The sequence below is a fragment of the Thermobia domestica genome, chromosome 3 (genome assembly GCF_964235325.1).
Source record: "Thermobia domestica chromosome 3, izTheDome1.hap1.1, whole genome shotgun sequence".
NCBI lineage: Eukaryota > Metazoa > Arthropoda > Insecta > Zygentoma > Lepismatidae > Thermobia > Thermobia domestica.
The window spans coordinates 123,000,040-123,021,002 of NC_137456.1; the positions used below are offsets into that span (position 1 = coordinate 123,000,040).

The window sequence follows — 20,963 nt, forward strand, 5'->3', positions numbered from 1 at the left end:
CTCTACCATTTAACGTGTACAGCCGACAGAGCAACCATGGGTCATTTTCGTTTGCTTACCAGAGTGGCGACACCATGCAGCGCAATTGTAAAGGTTTTACTTCAACCGTAGTTGCTGATAACATTCTCAGTGCTTGGCCAATTAGTATTTTCATTTGTCATTCGACATGATAAAATGTTTTACTATGATCAAGTAATGCTGGACTGACCAGTGAGACTTCCATCAACAATTGTATAGTTAAAAATGACAAATTGATTAATGACGTTCGCATTCATCTAAAGAACTGCTATATAGTAGCAAGTATTATAGGAACTTGGAATTATATTAAGAGCTATATCTATTTTAGTGAATTTAATGTTCCTGCGAAAATGACCGTCGCGGGAATAAGGTTTATCCATAAAACTATATAGAGTTAGTAAAAAATATAGTCTTCCTTTGTATCACGAAATAGTTGTTGAGTTGATTTTGAGTTTAACGCCCCTTTCAGCAGCGAGGCTATATGAGACGGGATCTACTGCTTAACGTAGAATCCGAAGCACATGAACTCCCGCCGGGAGTCGAACCCGGGTCTTCCACGCCAAAGGCATATACACTCTAACTGCTTAGCCACTAAGACGAAATAGTTGTGGTTTAATTAAACTGTTATAGTATGCATACTGACACCTTTGTCAATGACATCTAAAAATTGCTAAACTCGACAAATGTGTGACTGTTTCTGACTACCTTTGAAACCTTTCTGAAACAGTAAAATAAACTTTTAGAAACATCTTAAAAACCTTGGGGGAGGTATGGAAAATTCACCTATTAACCTTCTCCTCCTACTACATAGTAGTGAAACAGATACTTTCTCCGAAATCCGGCGTTGCCAAGAAATTCTAGCTAGCTGACAATTCTCGACCAGAGGAGTGCGTATTCCTCTCTGTCACTTGAGAAAGGTTTTGGCGAAAAAGAAAAAAAAGTACCGTAGAAACTCCGAATGGTTTGTGTTACTTTGAGTGGAAAAATCTTCCTTCTTCCTTTGGAGAGGAACAAAATTCGAACTGGACGGCAGCTCTCGGCGAAAATAGGGGGTGAGCAAAAGCTGATCTTCTCCGTCACATGAATAAGGAATGGAATGTCTTAAATGTTTTGGCGAAGAAAAAAGTAGTCTGGAAACTCCGAGTGCTTGATTTTGCTTTGTTATTTGACACTTTCAACCTGCTTTCAACAGAATATTTCTTTTTCCATTGAGGAGGAATGATCTATATATGCAGGCAAGTTGGTCAATGTTTGTTTATTTCCCCTTTCTCTATATAGAAAGAAAGAACCCGCATGTGTAAGCCATTAATCACAGTGTAATGGGGACCAAAGCTATGGCAACGTCGTTGAACGTAAGTTACAATGTCACTGGCAAGAGGATATGATTGTTCGGACAGTTCCGATCACCACCCACTAAGGTTTTTAAGGCTCTGCCAGTTCTGTAAATAACCACTTCTCAAGACTATAACGAACTCACCGTCTTGGACACTGAATGATGCACAGATTTTATCACTGATTTTAGTTTCTTGCCTCTCCTTGAGTAAGCGTGGAATGATTTTTTATATATATGATTGCAAGTCACGTTCCAGTGGTTGTAGAATCTAAACTCCAAATTCGTTAAAGAGAAAAAGGTGACATCAAAAGTTTTTTGAAAATCATTCAGAAAGCTGTCAGCGCACACTGAAAGTGTTCGATTAAAATACAGCTACTTCTTGATACAAAAACTGTAGATTTGAGTTGCTCGTCATGTATCTTGGAGTTAATTACTGACTGCAGTTGGAGATAGTGAGTTGGTGCAGCCTAGGTGTGTAGATCAGTATAACTTACAACTGTTTCAGGCTAAGGTGTGGAAACCTGTTGTAATAGTCAAAGAACGGTTGTAATAATAAGTAGGTTGTATAGCGAGTTGATAGAGTTTGGAAAGTGTACTGACGTGACGTCAATAGCGTATCTTTCATCCCCTTTTCTAGTGAGCGGATGTTTGACTCCGGAGACAAATTCTGAATCCTACAGGTGATAAATTCATGTAGTCTATGAATTTATGTAGGCATATGCCGTGTAAATCCTTGAAGGAGAAGAATAGTTGTGATATTTATTGGAGATCGATTTGTTATCATGGTCGGTAAGGTTAGACAGGTGATTGTCATGATTATCATTTGAAATCGAAAAAAAAAAAAAAGTATGTGCAAGTCATTGTTGGCTTGTTTGATCAATTCATAGTGTGTTAGTGAACATTAGTGAATTAATTCAGTACTTTACAACTTTCATGAAGGTAGTTAAAGCGCGGACTTACAATTTCTTACACCTGTTTTATCCCTTCTCCTTTTTACCTTATTACTTTTCATAATGTATTTAGTTGTTCTTGAATACATGGGTTCTGCGGATCGTTGGTGTAGAGAAATAATTGATGATTTGCTATTTAGGTATAAATGCATATTCTTATTCAAGAAGTTACCACTGTGCTTTAAAAGGCCATATTCTAGCAACTGATACAGGAAATCTAATAGTAAATAAAGATCTCAATTGAGCAAAGAAAATCCAAATTTGTTTGATGTAATTCCAGGTGTGAGTTAGAGCAGCGGTTCCTAGATGGGTCGCGCACCCCATGGGGTATGTCGAGAAATTTTATAAGTTAGAAATATCTGTGTCACAGTTTCGGTAATATATCATTGTCTTCATCAGACACATTATGAACGTGAACCTGTTATTTAAGTTGTGAAGTGTTGTTAGTAGTTCCAAAGCTAGAATGAGAGTACTCGTATTACCATTATCATATGTTATAAAATTGAAAGTGGTCTTCTGTTAAGTAACATTTGTTTGAAGTCCTACTTTAAAATGTTGTGCTGCTGTTATAGAGAAATATTTGGTGAGTTATGGATATTTTGCGTTACTTCACTTACATGAATGCGTTTTGTTATTGAGTTTTTATATCATAATTATGTGACAAATAATAATAATGTGGTTGGATAATTGTATGTTTATTGATTAACTAACTAACTAACTCTATGGCCTATGGAACCCGGAGGTTCAATGCCGCGTTCACAAAATCTCTCCATCGACTTCTATTCTTAGCCAGCTGGATCCAGTTTCTACTTTGGATTTCTATTTCTGAGAGATCCCATCTTAATATTGTCATCCCATCTGCGCCGAGATCTTCCTAATGTTCTTTTTCCGATTGGTCTTCCAGTTAAAACTTTGAAAGCGTCCTTCCTTACTTCCATTCTAGCTACATGACCTGCCCACCTGAGCCTCCTAGACTTGATGACTTTAACAATGTTCGGCAAACCGTACAAATTGTGTAGTTTCTCGTGAAGTTTCCGCCATTCCCCATTCCCGTTCGTCTTGGGTCCGAATATTCGTCTCAAGATCTTGATCTCAAATACTTTCAGTCTGTGTTCTTCCCTCAGAGTAAGCGATCATGTTTCGCAACCATACAGGACAATAGGCATGATTATCGTTTTATAGAATTTAAGCTTCAAATTCCTCGATAAAATTCGCGACAACAAGAGATTTTGTACTGAACAATAACACGAATTCACTGCTTTTAGTCGACATTTAATTTCTTCGTGAATATGATTTTCGTCTGTTAATTTGATTCTAGATATTTGAAAGTATCCACTTTATCAAAAGTATTATTTGATATTTTAACGCATCCATAATTTACCGTATTACGATTGCAACGAACTTCCATGTATTTTGTTTTCTCTGCATTTACTTCTAAACCCATGTATGTTTATTGATTAAAATGTTCAATTTGTCTTTAAATTTAGCCAGTAATAATTATACCCGAATGTATGACTACCGTGACACTAGGGTTATCGCACTCATTTAGTATCCTTTGTCCTCGTTGGAATGATGATACAAGTGGACCTTGTTACTGTGCATTCTTTTAAATGGGAGGGTTATACAGTGTTTATACATGATTGTCACAGTGTGGTCACCTAATGATACAAATTAATTCAGATTTAAATTTCAGACTGGTGGACAAAAGTATTATTTATATCATAGCTCGGTCAAAAAAATGTAAAAACTTTTTCAGGTCAGCCAACTTCCTGGATTTTCCTCATTTACACCAGGCAGATGCCGGAATGGTACCAAATATATAAGGTCCCAGGCCTCTTACTTCCTTCCTCCTTTCCCCGGGTAGTGTGATCACCAAGGGATGTCATCCATCATACATGACGGGCTAACATGGCCATAGCTACCGAAACCCCAGAAATCTAATTCCTAATCGTGATCTATTATGTCTACACCCTCCATTCCAAAAGAAACCGAACGTTTTAAAAAAACAAAAAAGCAATGTACATTTTGGAACAAATCATTTTTATTAATCAATGTATTCCCCTTCTGCATCGATACACATATTTGCACGCTCCAACAATTTGTCAAACGACTTCTCCATGTCCTTTATTGGAATGGTCTTTAGGACGGCGGTCGTCGCCTTCTCAATGGCATCAATCGATGCGTGCCACTTTCCTTTCATCGCCAAATGCAGTTTCGGGAACAGATAGAAATCGCACGGAGCGAGATCTGGTGAATAGAGCGGATGATGCAACCGAATAATGTGATTTTTGACCAAAAATTCAGTTACAAGTCGCGAACGATGTGCTGGTGCATTATCGTCCAAAAGAGTCCAACTGCCGATTTCGCGATATTCGGGTCGAATACGACGAATTCTTGCCAGCAAACGCTTCATGACGCCCAAGTAAAACTCTCCAGTGACTGTCTGGCCGGGCTGAACAAATTCTTTGTGGATAATTCGATGTTTTCTTCCGATAATCCGGTTCTGGGACGGCCTGATCTTTCGTCATCATCCAGCGTCTCTCTACCCCATTTGAATCGCCTGAACCACTCGTAAACTTGCGTACGGGATAGACACTCATCACCATATGCATTTTGTAGCATTTGGTGCGTTTCACTAAAAGTTTTACCCAGTTTAACACAAAACTCAATTGCAGCTCGATGTTTGAAACTCATTTTCCGACCGATGTACTCAACACACTGACAGTTGAAACGCAATAACTTTGTTGCCGTGCATCCAAATGTCATGACATTTATACCAGTTGTCAATGAGGGACTACGCCATCTACCGGTAAAATATTACAACAGATGGCACTAGTGGTACTATTTGTTTTCAAAAGTTCGGTTTCTTTTGGAATGGAGGGTGTAAGTTTGAATGAAAGAATTTAACGTGTGTAATTAGAAAATACAGAAACATTAGGCTAATTGATTTGTATTTACGACCTTCGTCAGTATAAAGGCTATATTATATGGAACAAATCATTCATTACCCTCAAGTGGGAGAATGATTAATGAGACTATTACTGCGTTCATGAAGGTTAATTACTTGAATGAATTTAAAGTAATTAATAAAACAATGTGTACATTATAAATTGCAGTACATTAATATAATATAAATTGCACAATATTTAATGTAATATAAATTGCACATTAACGCAAAATTCGCCGACAAGATGAATTGAGAAACGATGTAACCGAACTGTTTGCACTAGATATTTCCCATCGAGGTTTTGTGTTATCTTAGATGGAAAACGTCATACAACCAATTGATTAATGACTGATCAGAGTATGGTATTCCTGTTGTTGGTTCTTACATGGATAACTGTTGCTCCATATATATAAAAAAGTGTATTTAATGGTATGTAATTCATTCTTCGTTTAAACTTTTGTGTTCGTAGCTGCACGTAGTATTATTCTGTACGTATCGTGTATAAATACACGTATGGAAGTAACACAAATTATTATGGTAAACCTTAATAAAGTGTAATATGAATTCAATATAATATTAGGAGTTGATTGGGTAAAATTTATTCCCTTTCAGGTTTTACATGGGAACCAGTCCATCTAGAGGCCATTTAGTAAATGCAAACCAAAACTTATCTGAAGGATATTCTACAAATATGTATCCTAGAGTCGTTGAGATGTACACATGTCCGCATTGCGGTAAAAGCTTTAAATGGAAGCAATCCTATCGCCATCACTTGCGTACTCATAGTGGGGAGAAGCCATTTACATGCGGGATTTGTTACAAAGCTTTCTCTGATCCTAGTAATTGTAGACGGCATATGCGTGGAGTTCATTCAAATGAAAGGCCATACCATTGTGAATTCTGTAATGTCACTTTCAGCCGAAAGCATCACTTAAATAGTCATCAGCTGACTGTATGCTGTAGGAGTGAGTGAAAAGTGAGAGACATTGACTGTTTATCAGAGAACTGGATTTTTAAAGGGAGTAAAAGAATAGAGAGTTCAAAACACATCAGTATCAATACATACGAGAGAGAAAGCAATAGAGCTTTAAATTGTCAAGAAGAGAACACCCAGAGACGGTATTCGAAAACTGGATTCAGTTAGTATAATTTTAAACCAGATAAACGAAGAACGATAAACGAACATAATCAAGAGCATGTCCAAGTTCAATGCACGTCACTGTCTTCAGTATTTCCAAATTGACATTTGGATGACGTTCATTTTATAGATTTTTTCAGAACAGTAAGATTTAATTTCAGAAAAACCTCGGAACATCTACACTATTCTATCCTTTTTCAACAGCATCTAAATATGAGAAACAAGAGGTGCCTCTCAGTCGACAGGAAGAAAGATTGCCAAATGCCCTGTTCTCTGCAGAAGTCATTTATGACCTCATTTCCCATTTGTTTTCTTTATTTCTAGCTAAATATGGTTGAGAATGATGTGGTAGCTCAACAATTATTGTTGTAATGGTTCGATCTGTCTTCTTGCCAGCAGTGTAAGACAAAGATTTTAAGTTTTAAAACATCTTATATATTCTTCTAACATGTTTATGACAATTTGCTCGTTTAGTATCACTCAGTACAGTATTTTTAAAGCTTATGTTCTCCGAACTCGAATTTTACCTCTTGTTGTGTTACTGTTAGTGTAATAATTTTGCTTGGACATACTCTTAAATGGATGTTAAAATCTGATTAAAATTTGTGGCGAAACACGAAACTGCTTCATTCTGCGTGCAAACAATGATGTTTGTAAATTGTTCCAATAAAACAATTACAGGGTATTTCAGACATAGTAGTGTGAATACATTATGTTGTTGTATCTAGAACTAGTTAAGAAACTTAAATGAGTGTCCAATTGATCAGGTTCGGAGATACAAAAATTCAAATCAAGCGAGTAATGAATTGGATTTCTTTACGAAAAAGAAAAGCGTTGTAACTGACCAATAATCGTTTAATTGCATAAGTTGTAAAATATATAACATTTTTTACTACATCTTTTCAAGAGTACTATAATTATACTAAACTGTTTCAGCGACCTCTGTTGCCTTCGTCAAAAAACTTACTTACATATGGAAATCATTTCACCTCTCATAAAGTCATTTTTCACTCATTTCGTGTGCCCAGTGTATATTGATAAAGCTTAAACTAGTGCTGCAGAAATTCAAATAATTCATTTTTTGATTAATAGATACTTCGAATATCCATTAATCGAGTTGTTCGAATAATTATCCAAATTTCTACTATTGAAAACCAATAGTGGCAAATAAATTACTTAACGAATATTCGAATAATTTCAGCAGCACTAGTTTAAACTCTCGTTAGTGTAAGTCTCTTGTACTCTAACAATTCTTTTGAACGAATTACTACTGCAAATGGCATACGTAATGTAGAATTAGTTTTATAGAAATTATATTCACCAAATTATTGTTATGATGATAAACTTGGGAAGTTACGTGCTTTTCCAGCTTACACTCAATTGCGTGGAATTTTTATTTAGTAACAGCTGCGTATCGTTATCAATGCGCTGGACCTGTTCTTTAATTTCTGTTGACAGTATTTTTTAATTCCTAGATTAAACTGCAAAGGACGTTCAAAAAGTTTTGCACATTGGGCCATAACTTCTTAAGTAGTAGAGTCAGGACTATCAAAATTAGTATCATGTACTTGTGTTCTTTGTGTACATACACACCGGGCCGGATCAGGGCACGGGATCCAGGTAAAGGCAAGATTTTCTGACGGGGGTGCAACAAGGACTACCAAAATAACAAATGACACTGAAACTCTTCAAAGGGACATGTGACAGTATTATTTACCCTCTGACAACGCTGATGCATAGGACGGAGGGGAATATTTAGAGGAGGATCGCAAGTGGTATGTAGAAAAAAAAAAATGTTCTCTCCTCCTGGCTTCTGTTTTCTTCCGTACTTGAAAAATGTTATATTGTTTTTCTTAGTGAATCATTTTGCTCGACTTGCAGAAAATCGACTTAAACTATTGCTTTTGGAAAACTCTGCTTTCATTTAAGCCCCAAACGGAAACATGATGGCAGAAAGTAGGCCTATTGCTGTTGTCACTGCTAGCTTCTCATTTTAGATAGTGTATATTTATAACGAAGGGGGGTGCATATGCACTGGTGCACCCCGCTAAATCCGGTCCTGCATACACATGTCGCTCAATGTATCCTCCATCCGCTGTAACACATTTAGCTCACCGTTCTTTCCATGCCGTAAATGCACTTTGCTAAATCCTCGGATGCTGACTATTACACGACCATTTCACACTAGCAATGAAATCGTGGTCACTAGCAAACTGCCTACCACGAAGTTGAGGCTCCACTCAACCAAACAGAAAGAAATCGAACGGGGCCACTTCCCATTCCATACTTCTGATTTTCTGCTTTGTGTGATTGGCAGAATGGATTTATTTCTGTTCCTTTGTGAGCAGGTGTGGCACCAAGCGGGCACAAAATTTTATGTAACCTAAAGACTATATTAATGTTAAAATACTACCCACATGTAACCTAGTCGCTGTAATATGCTGTCATGTGGTTAGAGATTTGTCAATGTGATCTTCTTTAACGTCGTACACTGCAATTGGACCATGTTGATTCAGGAGAGTGAAATAACCACTGTGGAACCTTTGTACCCATCGCTAAACATTGCTGCGGTCAAATGTATCATCCCCATATGCAAGAAGTAATTTGCGTTGGATGGATGTGGCTGAGTAATCGCCATATATATGAATTGTTCTAGTGCCAGCGATAAAAATGTTATTGCTCATTGTGCAAAACGTTTTGAATGCCCTTTGTACAAACCCTTCTATATCTTCTTGATCTGCACTAAGATAACAGCTGTAGGAAAATTGAAATCGACTTAAAAGCCTTAGGACGTTAACACTTTAAGCGCCTTGTGCTTTATATGCACACGTTGTGTGTTATGCACACCTCGTATTCTTCAGTAGGTCAGTGCATGTTCCTGGCCCCAAAATAAAACCATTTAAATTTGAGGCTTGGTGCTTAATGTATTAATTAAAACTCCTTAGCTATAAAGATTCTTATTTTCTTTCAGCATACGGAATATATTGCTTAGAAGTTACGTAATGTAATGTCTAACTTTAGTTTTCCCAGAGTGGCGAGTCACGTATTCAAATTTTGCATAATTGAAACAAACAGCCCATAAATAAAAATACAGACTTTTACGTTAATGTCCTTGTACGTTTCAAACTCTAATCTGTTGTGTCATTCAACCTTTTGAGAATTTGATATAATGCATACCACCACCCATGCATACATAATAGTTTTTGTTTGGAGAAACCACGTGTAGTTTGGTAGGAATGCCGTTCTTTGATGCAAGGCAACTGATATATTTCTCATCATGATTACGCGTAGCGTCACTTTTATTTGAATTTTCTGTCAGTTGTGTCAGATAATATAGATGTTAATCTTTCATAACTAAAATGAATCAAATTAAATCGTTAAAATGATTGACATGAATTTTTTCACTTTCATGCCCCTCGTTACGCTAAAAGAGGTGAATTATTAAGGAAAGTGAATGATTATGAAAGAATTAATGGAGTATGTCGAAAGAAAGGAAGAAGTACGAGAAAAGAAACAGATACGATGTTGTCCACCACAGACTCACATGGTCTGGGATCAAACCAGAGACCTCGTCGCACCAGAGGTAAGCACAGCCATCGTTCCCCCTTATTTTTAATTGAAAGATAATATTTAATATGGTGGTTGAATATACATCGTCTTCTTCTTAACCTCAACGAGGTTTACATTTTAAAACTTAAATATATTCCTCTTTATATTTTATTTTTAAATTATTGACCAATCGTAAATATAATAAATATAATTTTTCGTTGTCGAAAAAAATGGTTTTTAGTGTAGTTTCTACGGTTATGGCTTGGCTGAAGGAGACAGATTAATGAGGGTGAATGGATGTGAAATTATTTTTCCTGTGCTCTCCCACCGGGAATCAAACCCAGGACTACATGCACACACGCTAACCACTAGACCAGCAGAAAGGGAAATTTTACGTTGTTATATTCGATGTCGTGATACATTTTTTAATGGGTAATGCGTAATCTTTCTGCTTATATGTAGAATTGTAAATACACAACAATAAATCCCGAAAACGTTGTAAATGCTTGAAGTTCTTTCTTTTTAAAATTGCAATATGTAAATAATCTTCCGAGATTATTTATATATTTAGATTTATTTATTTGCTAGTTATGTTTTCTCTTATTAGAACTGATTATTGTACAGTAATCAGGGTTTGCCTAAGTGGGCCCAGCCCGAAAAAACCCACCGGGTTTTTTCGGGTTGGACCCACCTGAAAAAACCCATCTTAAAACCCAGCTGGGTTTTTGACTTTTTTGTTAGTGTATTATTGGTACAACTAAGGTGATCGCATTGAAAGTTATTTTTATCAGATTTTAAACTTTCTTTGGGCAAATTATATGCTTTCATGTTAAGATAGACAACAATATTCAACATAAGACCTTTATAAAGCTCTAAATGCACTGAATGAATGAATAAATAAATAAAACCCTCACCTTAACTTGAGATAATTGTAGAACAAATTAATTTGTGAATTATGCTTATAGCCTATTTGAAGTAAAGTAAGCGATTGTATATTTTAGAAAATACTTTCCATGAATAGTATGTTTCCTGACTCGGTACCCCGAGGGACGTTATCCCTCATACGTTGACGGGTTTAAGGTCATAGGTGCCGATACTAACAGTAAATATGTAAATACATTAGTAAAACTGTTAGTATTGTTTCTTACCTTTGATGGTAACAAAAGTATTCAGTAAAATTTGGTTTTCCAACAACAACAGTTAAGTTCAGTCATTTGTTGCTAGCCTTCAAATAAGTATTCTGTGGAATCAACACTAGCAATAACGTAAAAATTCTTGTCAAAATTAAGAAGCTTAATGCTCGGAGCTCCGAAGACTACGTAAAGCTTACTATTTTAAGTGCTGCAGTCAAACTTCAGTATTAATGGAAGTTTCGATGTACAGTAAAGCAAGCTGCATTTTGAGGAAAAACCCATCGTGAAAAAAGTGTTCGCGAAATTCCCGCAATTGAACCCACAAAGCATCGAAAGTGAATACTTCAACAATAAAACTATTTATTTTACGCTGGAGGATATTTCATTTCATTTTAGACATTTTGAAACATTTACTTTATAAAATATGAATTATAGGCCTATCTTTGTTAATTGTTTTAAATTAATTTTCGGAAAAGAACGGTCTTGCAACAAGTGCTCGGGTAATTTCCGTAATTGAATGCACAAAGCATCGAAAGTGAACTTCAACAATAAGACCATTTATTTTACGTTGAAAAATATTTAAGACTTTTTGATGAATTATGTCTTTGTTTTAAATTAGTATAGCTATTTGGTATTCATATTTGGCGAACGTCACTGAGGCTCCTAGGATGACTCGATCTACATTTGTTCGTTTGTCTGCCTTTACCACACAGTGTTCAACTTTCGGTCTTTTACATTTTCAGGATACAAACCAGAGACACTCTAAATTTTCTGTTTAGATTTTGGAAGCATACCAACGTAAAATTACAAAATGGCGCGTTTAAAAAAAAATAGCTGATATCCACTGGCGAAAATCCCGGGAGGATGATGGGGACATATCTCTTACAATCTTGAAACTGTCCTCCTCAATAATCCGATTGGAAATGTGTCTTTTAGGAAGAAATGTGATGATTTGTGTCCAACTGTCACAAAGGAAAGTGAGATGAAATTAATACCTCCCAGAATAAGCCTCAAATCTGACCGTCTCCCAATGTTGAAGACAACTCTGCTCCCCTACCCATGTTGTCCCTGAGTCCCACACAGGGGACATAAAATATGACGATATTATTATTACTTGACAACTTTAAAATCAGACTGGCAACATTGAAAACTGTTTACAGGGAATGATCATATTTGGATCATCCCTTGTAAACAGTTTTCAATGTTGCCAGTCGGATTTTAAAGTTATAAAGCAATAATAATGTCGTCATATTTTATGTCCCCTGTGGAGGACGCCGGGACCGACATAGGTAATCCTCCCCAGCATTGTTTTTCTCCTTCATAAATATTTTGTACATCAATATATATATATATATATATATATATATATACCGTCTTACCCGTCCCCCCCAATGTTGAAGACAAATTTGCGCCGCTGCTGATATCCACGCTACAAAGCACAATTTTAGGTCTTTCAAATTGAAATTTTCAAAGTAGAAGCACGAGAAACTAAATTAACTGTATATATTTTGGCGGCGTAAAATTTCAAAATGGCGGCCATTTTTCAAAATAGCGGGTATCCATGCTACAAGGTGCAATTTTCGAACTTTTTAAGTTGATATTTTGAGGGTAGAAGCACAAGACCTTCTAGAGTTGCTGTATAGATTTTTTCGGTGATCCAATATAAAATTTCAAAATGGCGGCAATTTTTTCAAAACAGCAGTGAATAGAAAGTTGTTGCAAGTTGTGACAATGACACTCATAAAATGTAAATCTTATTTTAACATTTTTACCCCAAAGAGATTGAAATATTTCGAAAAAACCCAATTAAACCCGAAAAAACCCAATAAAACCCGAAAAATACCCACATGGGCCCAGGTGGGTTGGGTTTTTTCAAAAATACCCGGGTTTTTTCAAACCCTGACAGTAATGGTATCAATATTTATATCATCTTTAATACCGTCTGTACTTTACGTAGATACTAGAGATGGCCAAAATTTTCCGAAATCCAAATTCCGGAATTTTTCTGAAGTATATATATATATATATATATATATATATATATATATATATATATAGAGAGAGAGAGAGAGAGAGAGAGATGATCTTAAATTTTCACTTTTCCAGATTAGGCATGTTTACACAAATTCAGTATGTAATTCTGCTTGTAGGTTTCTTAAAGACCGAGGAGTCATATTTTTATCAATCTTAATGAAACCGAACTGAATTACTTTCTTTGTCTCAACTAAAAATAAATACAGCAATGACAAAATCTTCTTTACTGTAGGAAAAAATCTACTTCACTACTGTGAAATTGCTTTACTTTACTGCTGTGGTACTACTTTACTTCAGTGAGTTATTAAAAATTGAACATTAGAATGCGGTACAAGTTTAATCCTGTAAGGATGGCGTGACATATAAAAACAGAGCTAGCGTTCCGTTCCGTAAAGGTTGTTTATAATCCTTATGTGCATTCAATTTGTAAAATAAAAATTTCAATTCGTAATCATAGGCTTGGATGGATTTAGGGCGTTAATTTTCATCGTTTCTGAAGAAAAACACTAGTTGTCCCTGAAGGTTAATATATAATAGTCTTTTTTTTTTTTTTAATATTCACAACTACAATTAAATTGATAAACTAGTTCAATTTAAGATGCTAAAATCAGTTCTTAGAATTAATTGAGAGAGCTTACGTTAACTCCCCTTTTAGAATAAGTATTTATTTTCTTTGTTTAAACAATATATATTCATTCTTTATAAATTTTAATTGAAGACGAAATTCACCGCAAATATATTCAGTTTATTTCTGTTTGAAGAGGTAACTATTCTATCAGGCCTTGTTTCCGTATTGTCAAATACAAAAACACACTGAGCAAAGTTATGTGATAATTATATATAAAACACGTAACAGTACAAGTACGTAACAGTTTCGACACAACTGTGTCTTCATCAGACTTCCATTACAACAGGAGAAGGAGTGTTATTGTGTTTAAACTGTTACGTGATTGTGTGTTTTATATACATTATCACATAGCCTTGCTCAGTGTGTTTCTGTGTTTAGTTTCAAGAGTTAAGTTTTCCATGTAACTTAGCCAAGTAAATTTCGATGATTTTTTTACACAGAAGTAAATATTTTTCAAATTATGATGCTAATAGAAGATTGTTTCTCTTTTGAAATTGCTTATTCTTAAACATTCGGATAACTTTCTTTGTGTTAAATAGAGGTAGCACTTGGGGTTTTCACACACTTTGAGCGGACATACCCCGAACTTTATTCAAATTTCGTAAAAATGAAAAGTAGACATGTTTTCTCCAAAATATAAAGGTAACCAAGAAAGTTCTGTCGCTTTTTTGTGGAGGTGTGTGTTCAATTGGCACTCGCACCATGAGTTGAATGTGAATGGAGATAAGGCGAAGGTCAATTGTTGGTGTGGGTATATCCAACATATACTACCTGGTTGTTGCAATTCGTTACGCCGTGAACTTGCGTAAGGATAGAGTGAACATGGGACCTCCACAAATCGTCATAAGGGCGTGTTTGCTGTACTAGTTCAAACTTTCAAACGCCGCTGTAGCGGGGCGGAAGATATGCCAGACCTTTGGTGAGGGTGTCGTGAATACACGGACAGTGCAATGGTGGTTTAACAAGTTAAAGGACGGTGACGAAACTTTCGAAGACGCATTAGGTGCCGGAAAACCAACACATGTACAAAATGAAGATCTTCAGATAGCAATTGAGGCAAACAGTGGCCAGACATGTGAGAAACTGGGACTGCAATTAAGTTTGACTGGAGAAACCATTTGGTAACACCTCCACCAACTTGAGAAGCACTACAAGTTGGGTCGACAGATCCCCCATGATTTGACTCCGGGCCAGAGGGCAACGCGAGCAGATGCCTGTGTTTCTTTGCCGTCTCGTCTGAGGAAGGAGCCATTTCTGGACAGGGTGTTGACATGTGATGAGAAGTGGGTCTTGTACGGCGCCGTCATAATTGGTTAGCATCCCATGAACCGGTTCCAAAACAGCCGAAACCAACATTGCACCAGAAGGTCCTCCTGTGTGATTGGTGGACTGCTCGCGCCATCGTGCATCGGGAACTGCTACCAGCTGATCAGAGCATCAATGCAACTGTACTGTCAGCAGTTGACCCATGTTCAAGAAAAATTCAAAACTCTGGAGCCAGCACTTCTGAATAGCAAAGAGGTCCTCCTGTTACATGACAACGCTTAGCACCACGTGGCTAGGATGATCCGGGACACCATTCTTCGCCTTGGATGGGAAACACTGTATTGTATCTGCCATATTCCCCGGACATTGCACCGTCCGATTATCACCTGTTCCATTCCTTGGACAATCACCTTAGAGGACACCAATTCAGATCCCTAGTAGAGGTGCAAAATGCACTTGATACCTTCTTCGTTTCACGGCCCACCAAGTTCTACCGCGATGGAATCCATGGCCTTCCAGTACGTTTGCAGAATGACGTCGATGCTGATGGGGACTGTTTTCGATCTTCTAGTGATATCACAGTATTAATGAACATATAGTATGTCATGTACACTCATAATAATTGAAAGGGAAATTTTGGAAGTGACATTGATAAAGAAAAGTTTTGAGTTATTTTTGTTGAGAATATATAATGTATATAAGACCACAGAACGAAACGATCTGACATTATGTTTCTATATTATTAAATACTCTTGATACTGCATCATATTGAACCAGAGCAAAAGTGGCAGCACAATACTCTTACTTCAGTCAATACCGTGAAATGTGGCGTAATTATTTAAAGAAAAAAGTGGAAAAAAATCAGATAAAACTGTACACAACCTGTTCCAGTAAAGTAACTAGTGGCATATTTATATCAAATATTGTTTATTTATTTGTTGATATATTAAGTTTTCGAAGCACACTTTTAAACAGCTATATTGACTTAATTAGTTCCCCTTGTTAATTAGGTAGAACACGATACTGAAATTTACAATATTCACAAATTACAAACGTTCGTGTTCTGATTTCCATGTGTATTAAATCTGGAAATGACAAGAAAGAAAACAAGAGCTTATTTTTACATGTACTTATAAAAGTTTTCACTCAATCATCTAAGAGTCTTAAGAAAGGTTTTTCTTTCCATTTTCAGATTTCGCATGGAAAATACGAGAAGAAAAAATCGACACATACATAGTGAGCATCCTTCAAGTTATGGAAGTGGATATCCGGTTATTGATAATGTGGAATCTTTAGATCATGATGTAACACAGTCTGAGACGAATTTATCGATCATGTTCCCTAATTATTCGAGCGAATCCGACGTACTGGATAGAAATAACGATTTGTCTACCGAGAAAACCTGCAGAATTATCAAATATGTGGGATCTTTTGGTTCCTCTGGTCGCAGAGTATCTCATGTGTGTAGTGTATGTAACAGAGCGTTTTGCTGTAAGACTGACGCTGAAAGACATTTGCGTAGGCACACAGGCGAAAGACCATATGTTTGTTTCGTCTGTAAAAAGGGATTTACGCGACAATGGGTTCTTAGTAGACATTTAGTTAATCTTCATAAATGGGGAAAAACTTAGCAATCATTTATGATGTCATCTAATGTTTGGAGTTAAATTTACAGCTGACGCAACGTAGAAGTCACAAATACACCTGCATCTCAATTCATATATTGGTGAAAGTGAGGTCATTTACAGCTTCAGGGCCAAGCGTTCCCGTCGGTTATGTTTATTGTTACGCGAAAGACTGTATTACTGAAAATTACTTCTTTGTTGCTAACCGATTCATAGTAATTCTTTTCATTTTACAAGTGATGTTTACCAAATATAAAACTGGTTTACAGAATCCGAAAATGAATATAAGATATCTTTTAAAGGTATGACTTTTTGTTTAAGTTGTAAGTGCTGATCACCAAAAAAATGAAAGTTATAGAACAGTATAACTTTGAAGATCATGAGCCCAAACACTGGTGACGTTTTGAGATGAATCAAAATATCTTCTAAGGCACAGAAGTGATCCATGAGAAACGTTAGTAAAGTATGTACTGTACAAGCCATCACTAACGTTATCAATAAGCAATGCATTGTCTCCAAATCCTGTAAAAACGTATGTGTTTTGTAATTATACTATCTCAGGTTATTTCTTTCTCAAAATTAACAGTATAGCACTTGAAACGAAATTTATTGTGATGAGGGAAAAAGGTTAATTAAACTGTTATCAAGAAATAGGTCACTCCGCCCTTTTTTAATATATGTGTTAAGGAAACAGCGTTGCCGAAGTATGCTGCTGTTTGTGAAAATTGTTACACCAAGAAGGAATGGGAGGGAGGGAGATTTATCCAGACTTAAAGGATTTACACACACGTATGACGTACGAAAGAATACAGCTTCGTGGGATGAGGCATGTGCGTGCTCAACATCGGTCTCGATTCGGATTACGAAGCACTCAAGTAGTGGACTGTGGACAAGCAAATAAGGAACATGAGGGCAAGCCTCGTCGACATCAAAGAACGTCATAACAGACAGTAAATAGACATACAGGAAGGCGGTATCTCGTGCCGTAAAATTGATGCCGTGCCGTGAATATAGGGAAGGTGTACACTTGTTTACGTGGATAGTTCAACGACGTATGCTGACTGATGATACGCATGCCATTGACTCTTGCTTTAGTGATATCCGCTTAGTGTTACATACACTTTTGTGATGAGCACAATCTGCTAGCGCGAATTGTTGAGCGTCTTAGCGGCCAAATGGCAGGAGTGATGGTGGCCCACCATTGGCTGTTGTGCATTGAGAGGTCACCAATGACATCTATATCAGGGAGGTTTCAGAGGCCAAGCTCATTCCCTTCCTTCAGACAACTCTGAACGCCATATTTCAGTAGGACAGAGCCCGGCCACATGCGGGTCTTTCTGTTAAACAACGAGTACCGCTGCTGACCTGGCTTGCACGTTCGCCTGATATAAAGACAATCGGATATAGTTGATCGACATTTGATTTATTCGTGAGCTGACAGTAGCCAGTCACGGCGCCAACCATTGCACAACTATGCCAGGATTACAGTAAAAGTGGAATACCACATCACAGACATAAAATCAGGATATGTGGTACCGGCTACGTTCCCTCTAGTATAGCTGTGTCCACTCTTGAGTTGTTACACGTGCTATTAAGGCTAATATTTTTTGTCTTTTAATACTCTGTATAACAAGTTCAGGACGTTATTTGGATATTATTTGGAATCATTAACATCTTATGTGCGATTTTGGACCAGACCCATAAATTCCTACTTGGTGTTTTAAAATGCGTTTTAGCAGCATATATTGTAATATATACAGATCGTTATCAGAGTAATAGGAACACTTGAGAAAAAGTTAAAGTTACCAGATTAATATGGCATTGGGACCACCTTTTGCCCTCAGAACAGTTCTGATGCCACGTGGAATTGAATCATGGAGGTCGTGAATGGTAGCAAGTGAAATATTACGCATCTAGTGCATCAGTTAGTTTCGTGTGAAAGAATGGAGGTTGTCGGGTCCATGTCTCCGAAACGAACCACAATTATGTTTAGGTCCGGAGATTGGGCGAGCCAACTTCATCCCGATGTTCCTAAAATTACACCGCAACAGCTTGTGCTGTATGAATGGGCGCATTACCATCTAGGAATATGGCGTCATTGCCCGAAAGCAATATCTGGACCATTGAGTCACATGGTCCACTAAACTGGTGATACAATCACATGCAGTTGGACCCTGACATAGGACCCTGCTATGACATGATATTGCAGCCCACAGAATCACAGAACCGCCGCCATGTTTCACGTTTGGCGAATTGTACGCTTCTATAAACGTCCACTATACACAAACACGTCCCGTGGTTTGAAAGCAGATGAACTGCGACTTATCCGAACATATGACACATTTTCAGTCATAAGCGGTTCATGTTAGGTATTTGCGGTACCATTGACGTCGTACTAAAGCGTTATGTTCCCCTGCCAGCAGTTTCGTCCGTGCAACCCGATACATGTCCATATCATGTAACTCGCCTCAGACTGTAATTGTCGAATGAAAGCTGCTGCATGAGTTCCACTGTCATTTGCACCGCAGTGTCACGACGGTTCTGGGAGACGATGCACTGCAATATTCGACGGAACCTACCACTGGGTGTTTTCTTCCAAACACTGTTCCTCTTCACGGATATAGTCCTAACACATCTCACCAGTAGCCCAGCGCTGCAGTCGCCGTCTGACTGTTGCTAAACCGGACATATTAAGTGTTCCCAACTCCCGGTGTTTCTGTTATTTTGATAACCATTTGTTTATTTATGAATAGTTTAAAAATGAAAATTATGAAATAACGTAGAAAATTATGAAATGTATAATAATCTGTTTACAGGAACATAACGAAGCACATAACTTTATTTAAAATTACAATTAAAAGAATTTTCATTTCATCATCTGTATGTTAAGGCATATCTCGTTCACACTCATTTTTATAGCCGCCTCAAACTATAATTAAGAACCTTTATAAGCCTTAGTTGTTCTGCAACTAGGCTTGCAGATCGAATTGTTGCCAAAAGTTTCGATGGCAAACTGTCTGAATCCCAGGTTAAATTCAAAGATAAAACAGACATATATCATGTATTTGCTCTGTTCCTTTCTTTTAAAAATACGAATTACATTCTTATTTTGTTTGAGGTGCTCAATCCATGCACTGTTTTCCTTAACAGCTTTGTTTTCAAGTAGTGTTTGAAATTTGTATTTTATCATTTTAAACAGAAGACTGAAGCACACAGAAGAGTCAAGTAAGTTACTTAGTACAATGAAACTTATAGTTAATAAAGTTGCACGGGACCACTGTCTATTTCTACTCTATAGAGATTTTCGATTAGTAAATGGTAAACCACAGAAACGTTTCCACTAATCTAGTTCCGATAAACAGAAGTTGATCGTAGTGTGATTTAAAAGAATGGTATCTTAAAAAAATCTTTTTTAAAAAAAGTCTGTGTTCTTATTCATAATCCGAAATAAAACAAACGTGATTCTTAAGTAGTTGTTAAGACTTCTAAGCAAAAAATTGATTTATCATACGTACAGTTGTCAAGACAGAGGTGAGTTGTCAGCATTTTTTCACCGATTATACATATTCTAAAATATTCCTTCACAAGCTGAAATTACTCATTGATTAAAGTTGATCTCATAGTCAGCTGTACAAAAAGTATATAATCCTTGATACAATGAGTATTCATGTATTATTCTTGTGAAATTATATTGTTAATGCTAGTTTATATTTGTTTTCTTGCATTGTAAAATTTGTCTATGTCTTTAAAACAGAATGATGTACAAGGTTTTTGAAATAAACAATAGATTTTTCAGTTACGTCTCGGCGAAGTTTATAAACACAGAATGGTACATTGGTTTCCTGTTCGACTCGTGTAGGGTGAGCCTTATTAAAGGGAATCACCAACAAACATAAAATTCGAGAGTCTATTCACATTCTATTTGGTCTAGGAATTAATTCGTGCGGTTGGTACGCACACATTGAAGCTGTAGTACAAACACAAAATACATAAATACCTTAAGAAAAATATTGTCCATCGCTAGCCACCACTTTCGCCCATCTGTCAGGCAATGTACGGATTCCGTGGCGAAAGAAGTCCTCATCCTTGGAAGCGATCCAGTCAGAGACCCATGTTTCGATATCTTCTGAAGAAGTAAACCGCTGTCCAATCAAATCGTTCATGCAATCGAACAAGTAGTAGTCCGAAGGAGCAACGTCTGGTGAATACGGCGGGTGGGGTAAAACTTCCCATCCGACATTTTCTAAATAGGTTTTGACCGGTTTTGCGACATGTGGGCGAGCGTTATCATGTTGAACAATAAGTTTATCATGTCTGTCCTCCCATTCTGGTCGTGTTCTGG

General features: G+C 36.8%; 1 protein-coding gene across 10 annotated transcripts in view; it reads left to right on the forward strand.

The window, feature by feature from the left end:
- Positions 1 to 20,963, forward strand: part of LOC145680694 (uncharacterized) — a 357,368-nt gene that overhangs the window by 69,090 nt on the left and 267,315 nt on the right. Inside the window, exon 4 of one of the 10 annotated variants that reach the window (XM_081751606.1) lies at positions 16,189 to 20,424. The exons of the other annotated variants lie outside the window; for them this stretch is intronic. Coding sequence (XP_081607732.1) covers positions 16,189 to 16,627 — 439 coding nt within the window. The 3' untranslated portion in view covers positions 16,628 to 20,424. Of the gene's footprint in view, positions 1 to 16,188; positions 20,425 to 20,963 lie in introns of those variants that run through there. 10 annotated transcript variants of the gene reach the window in all.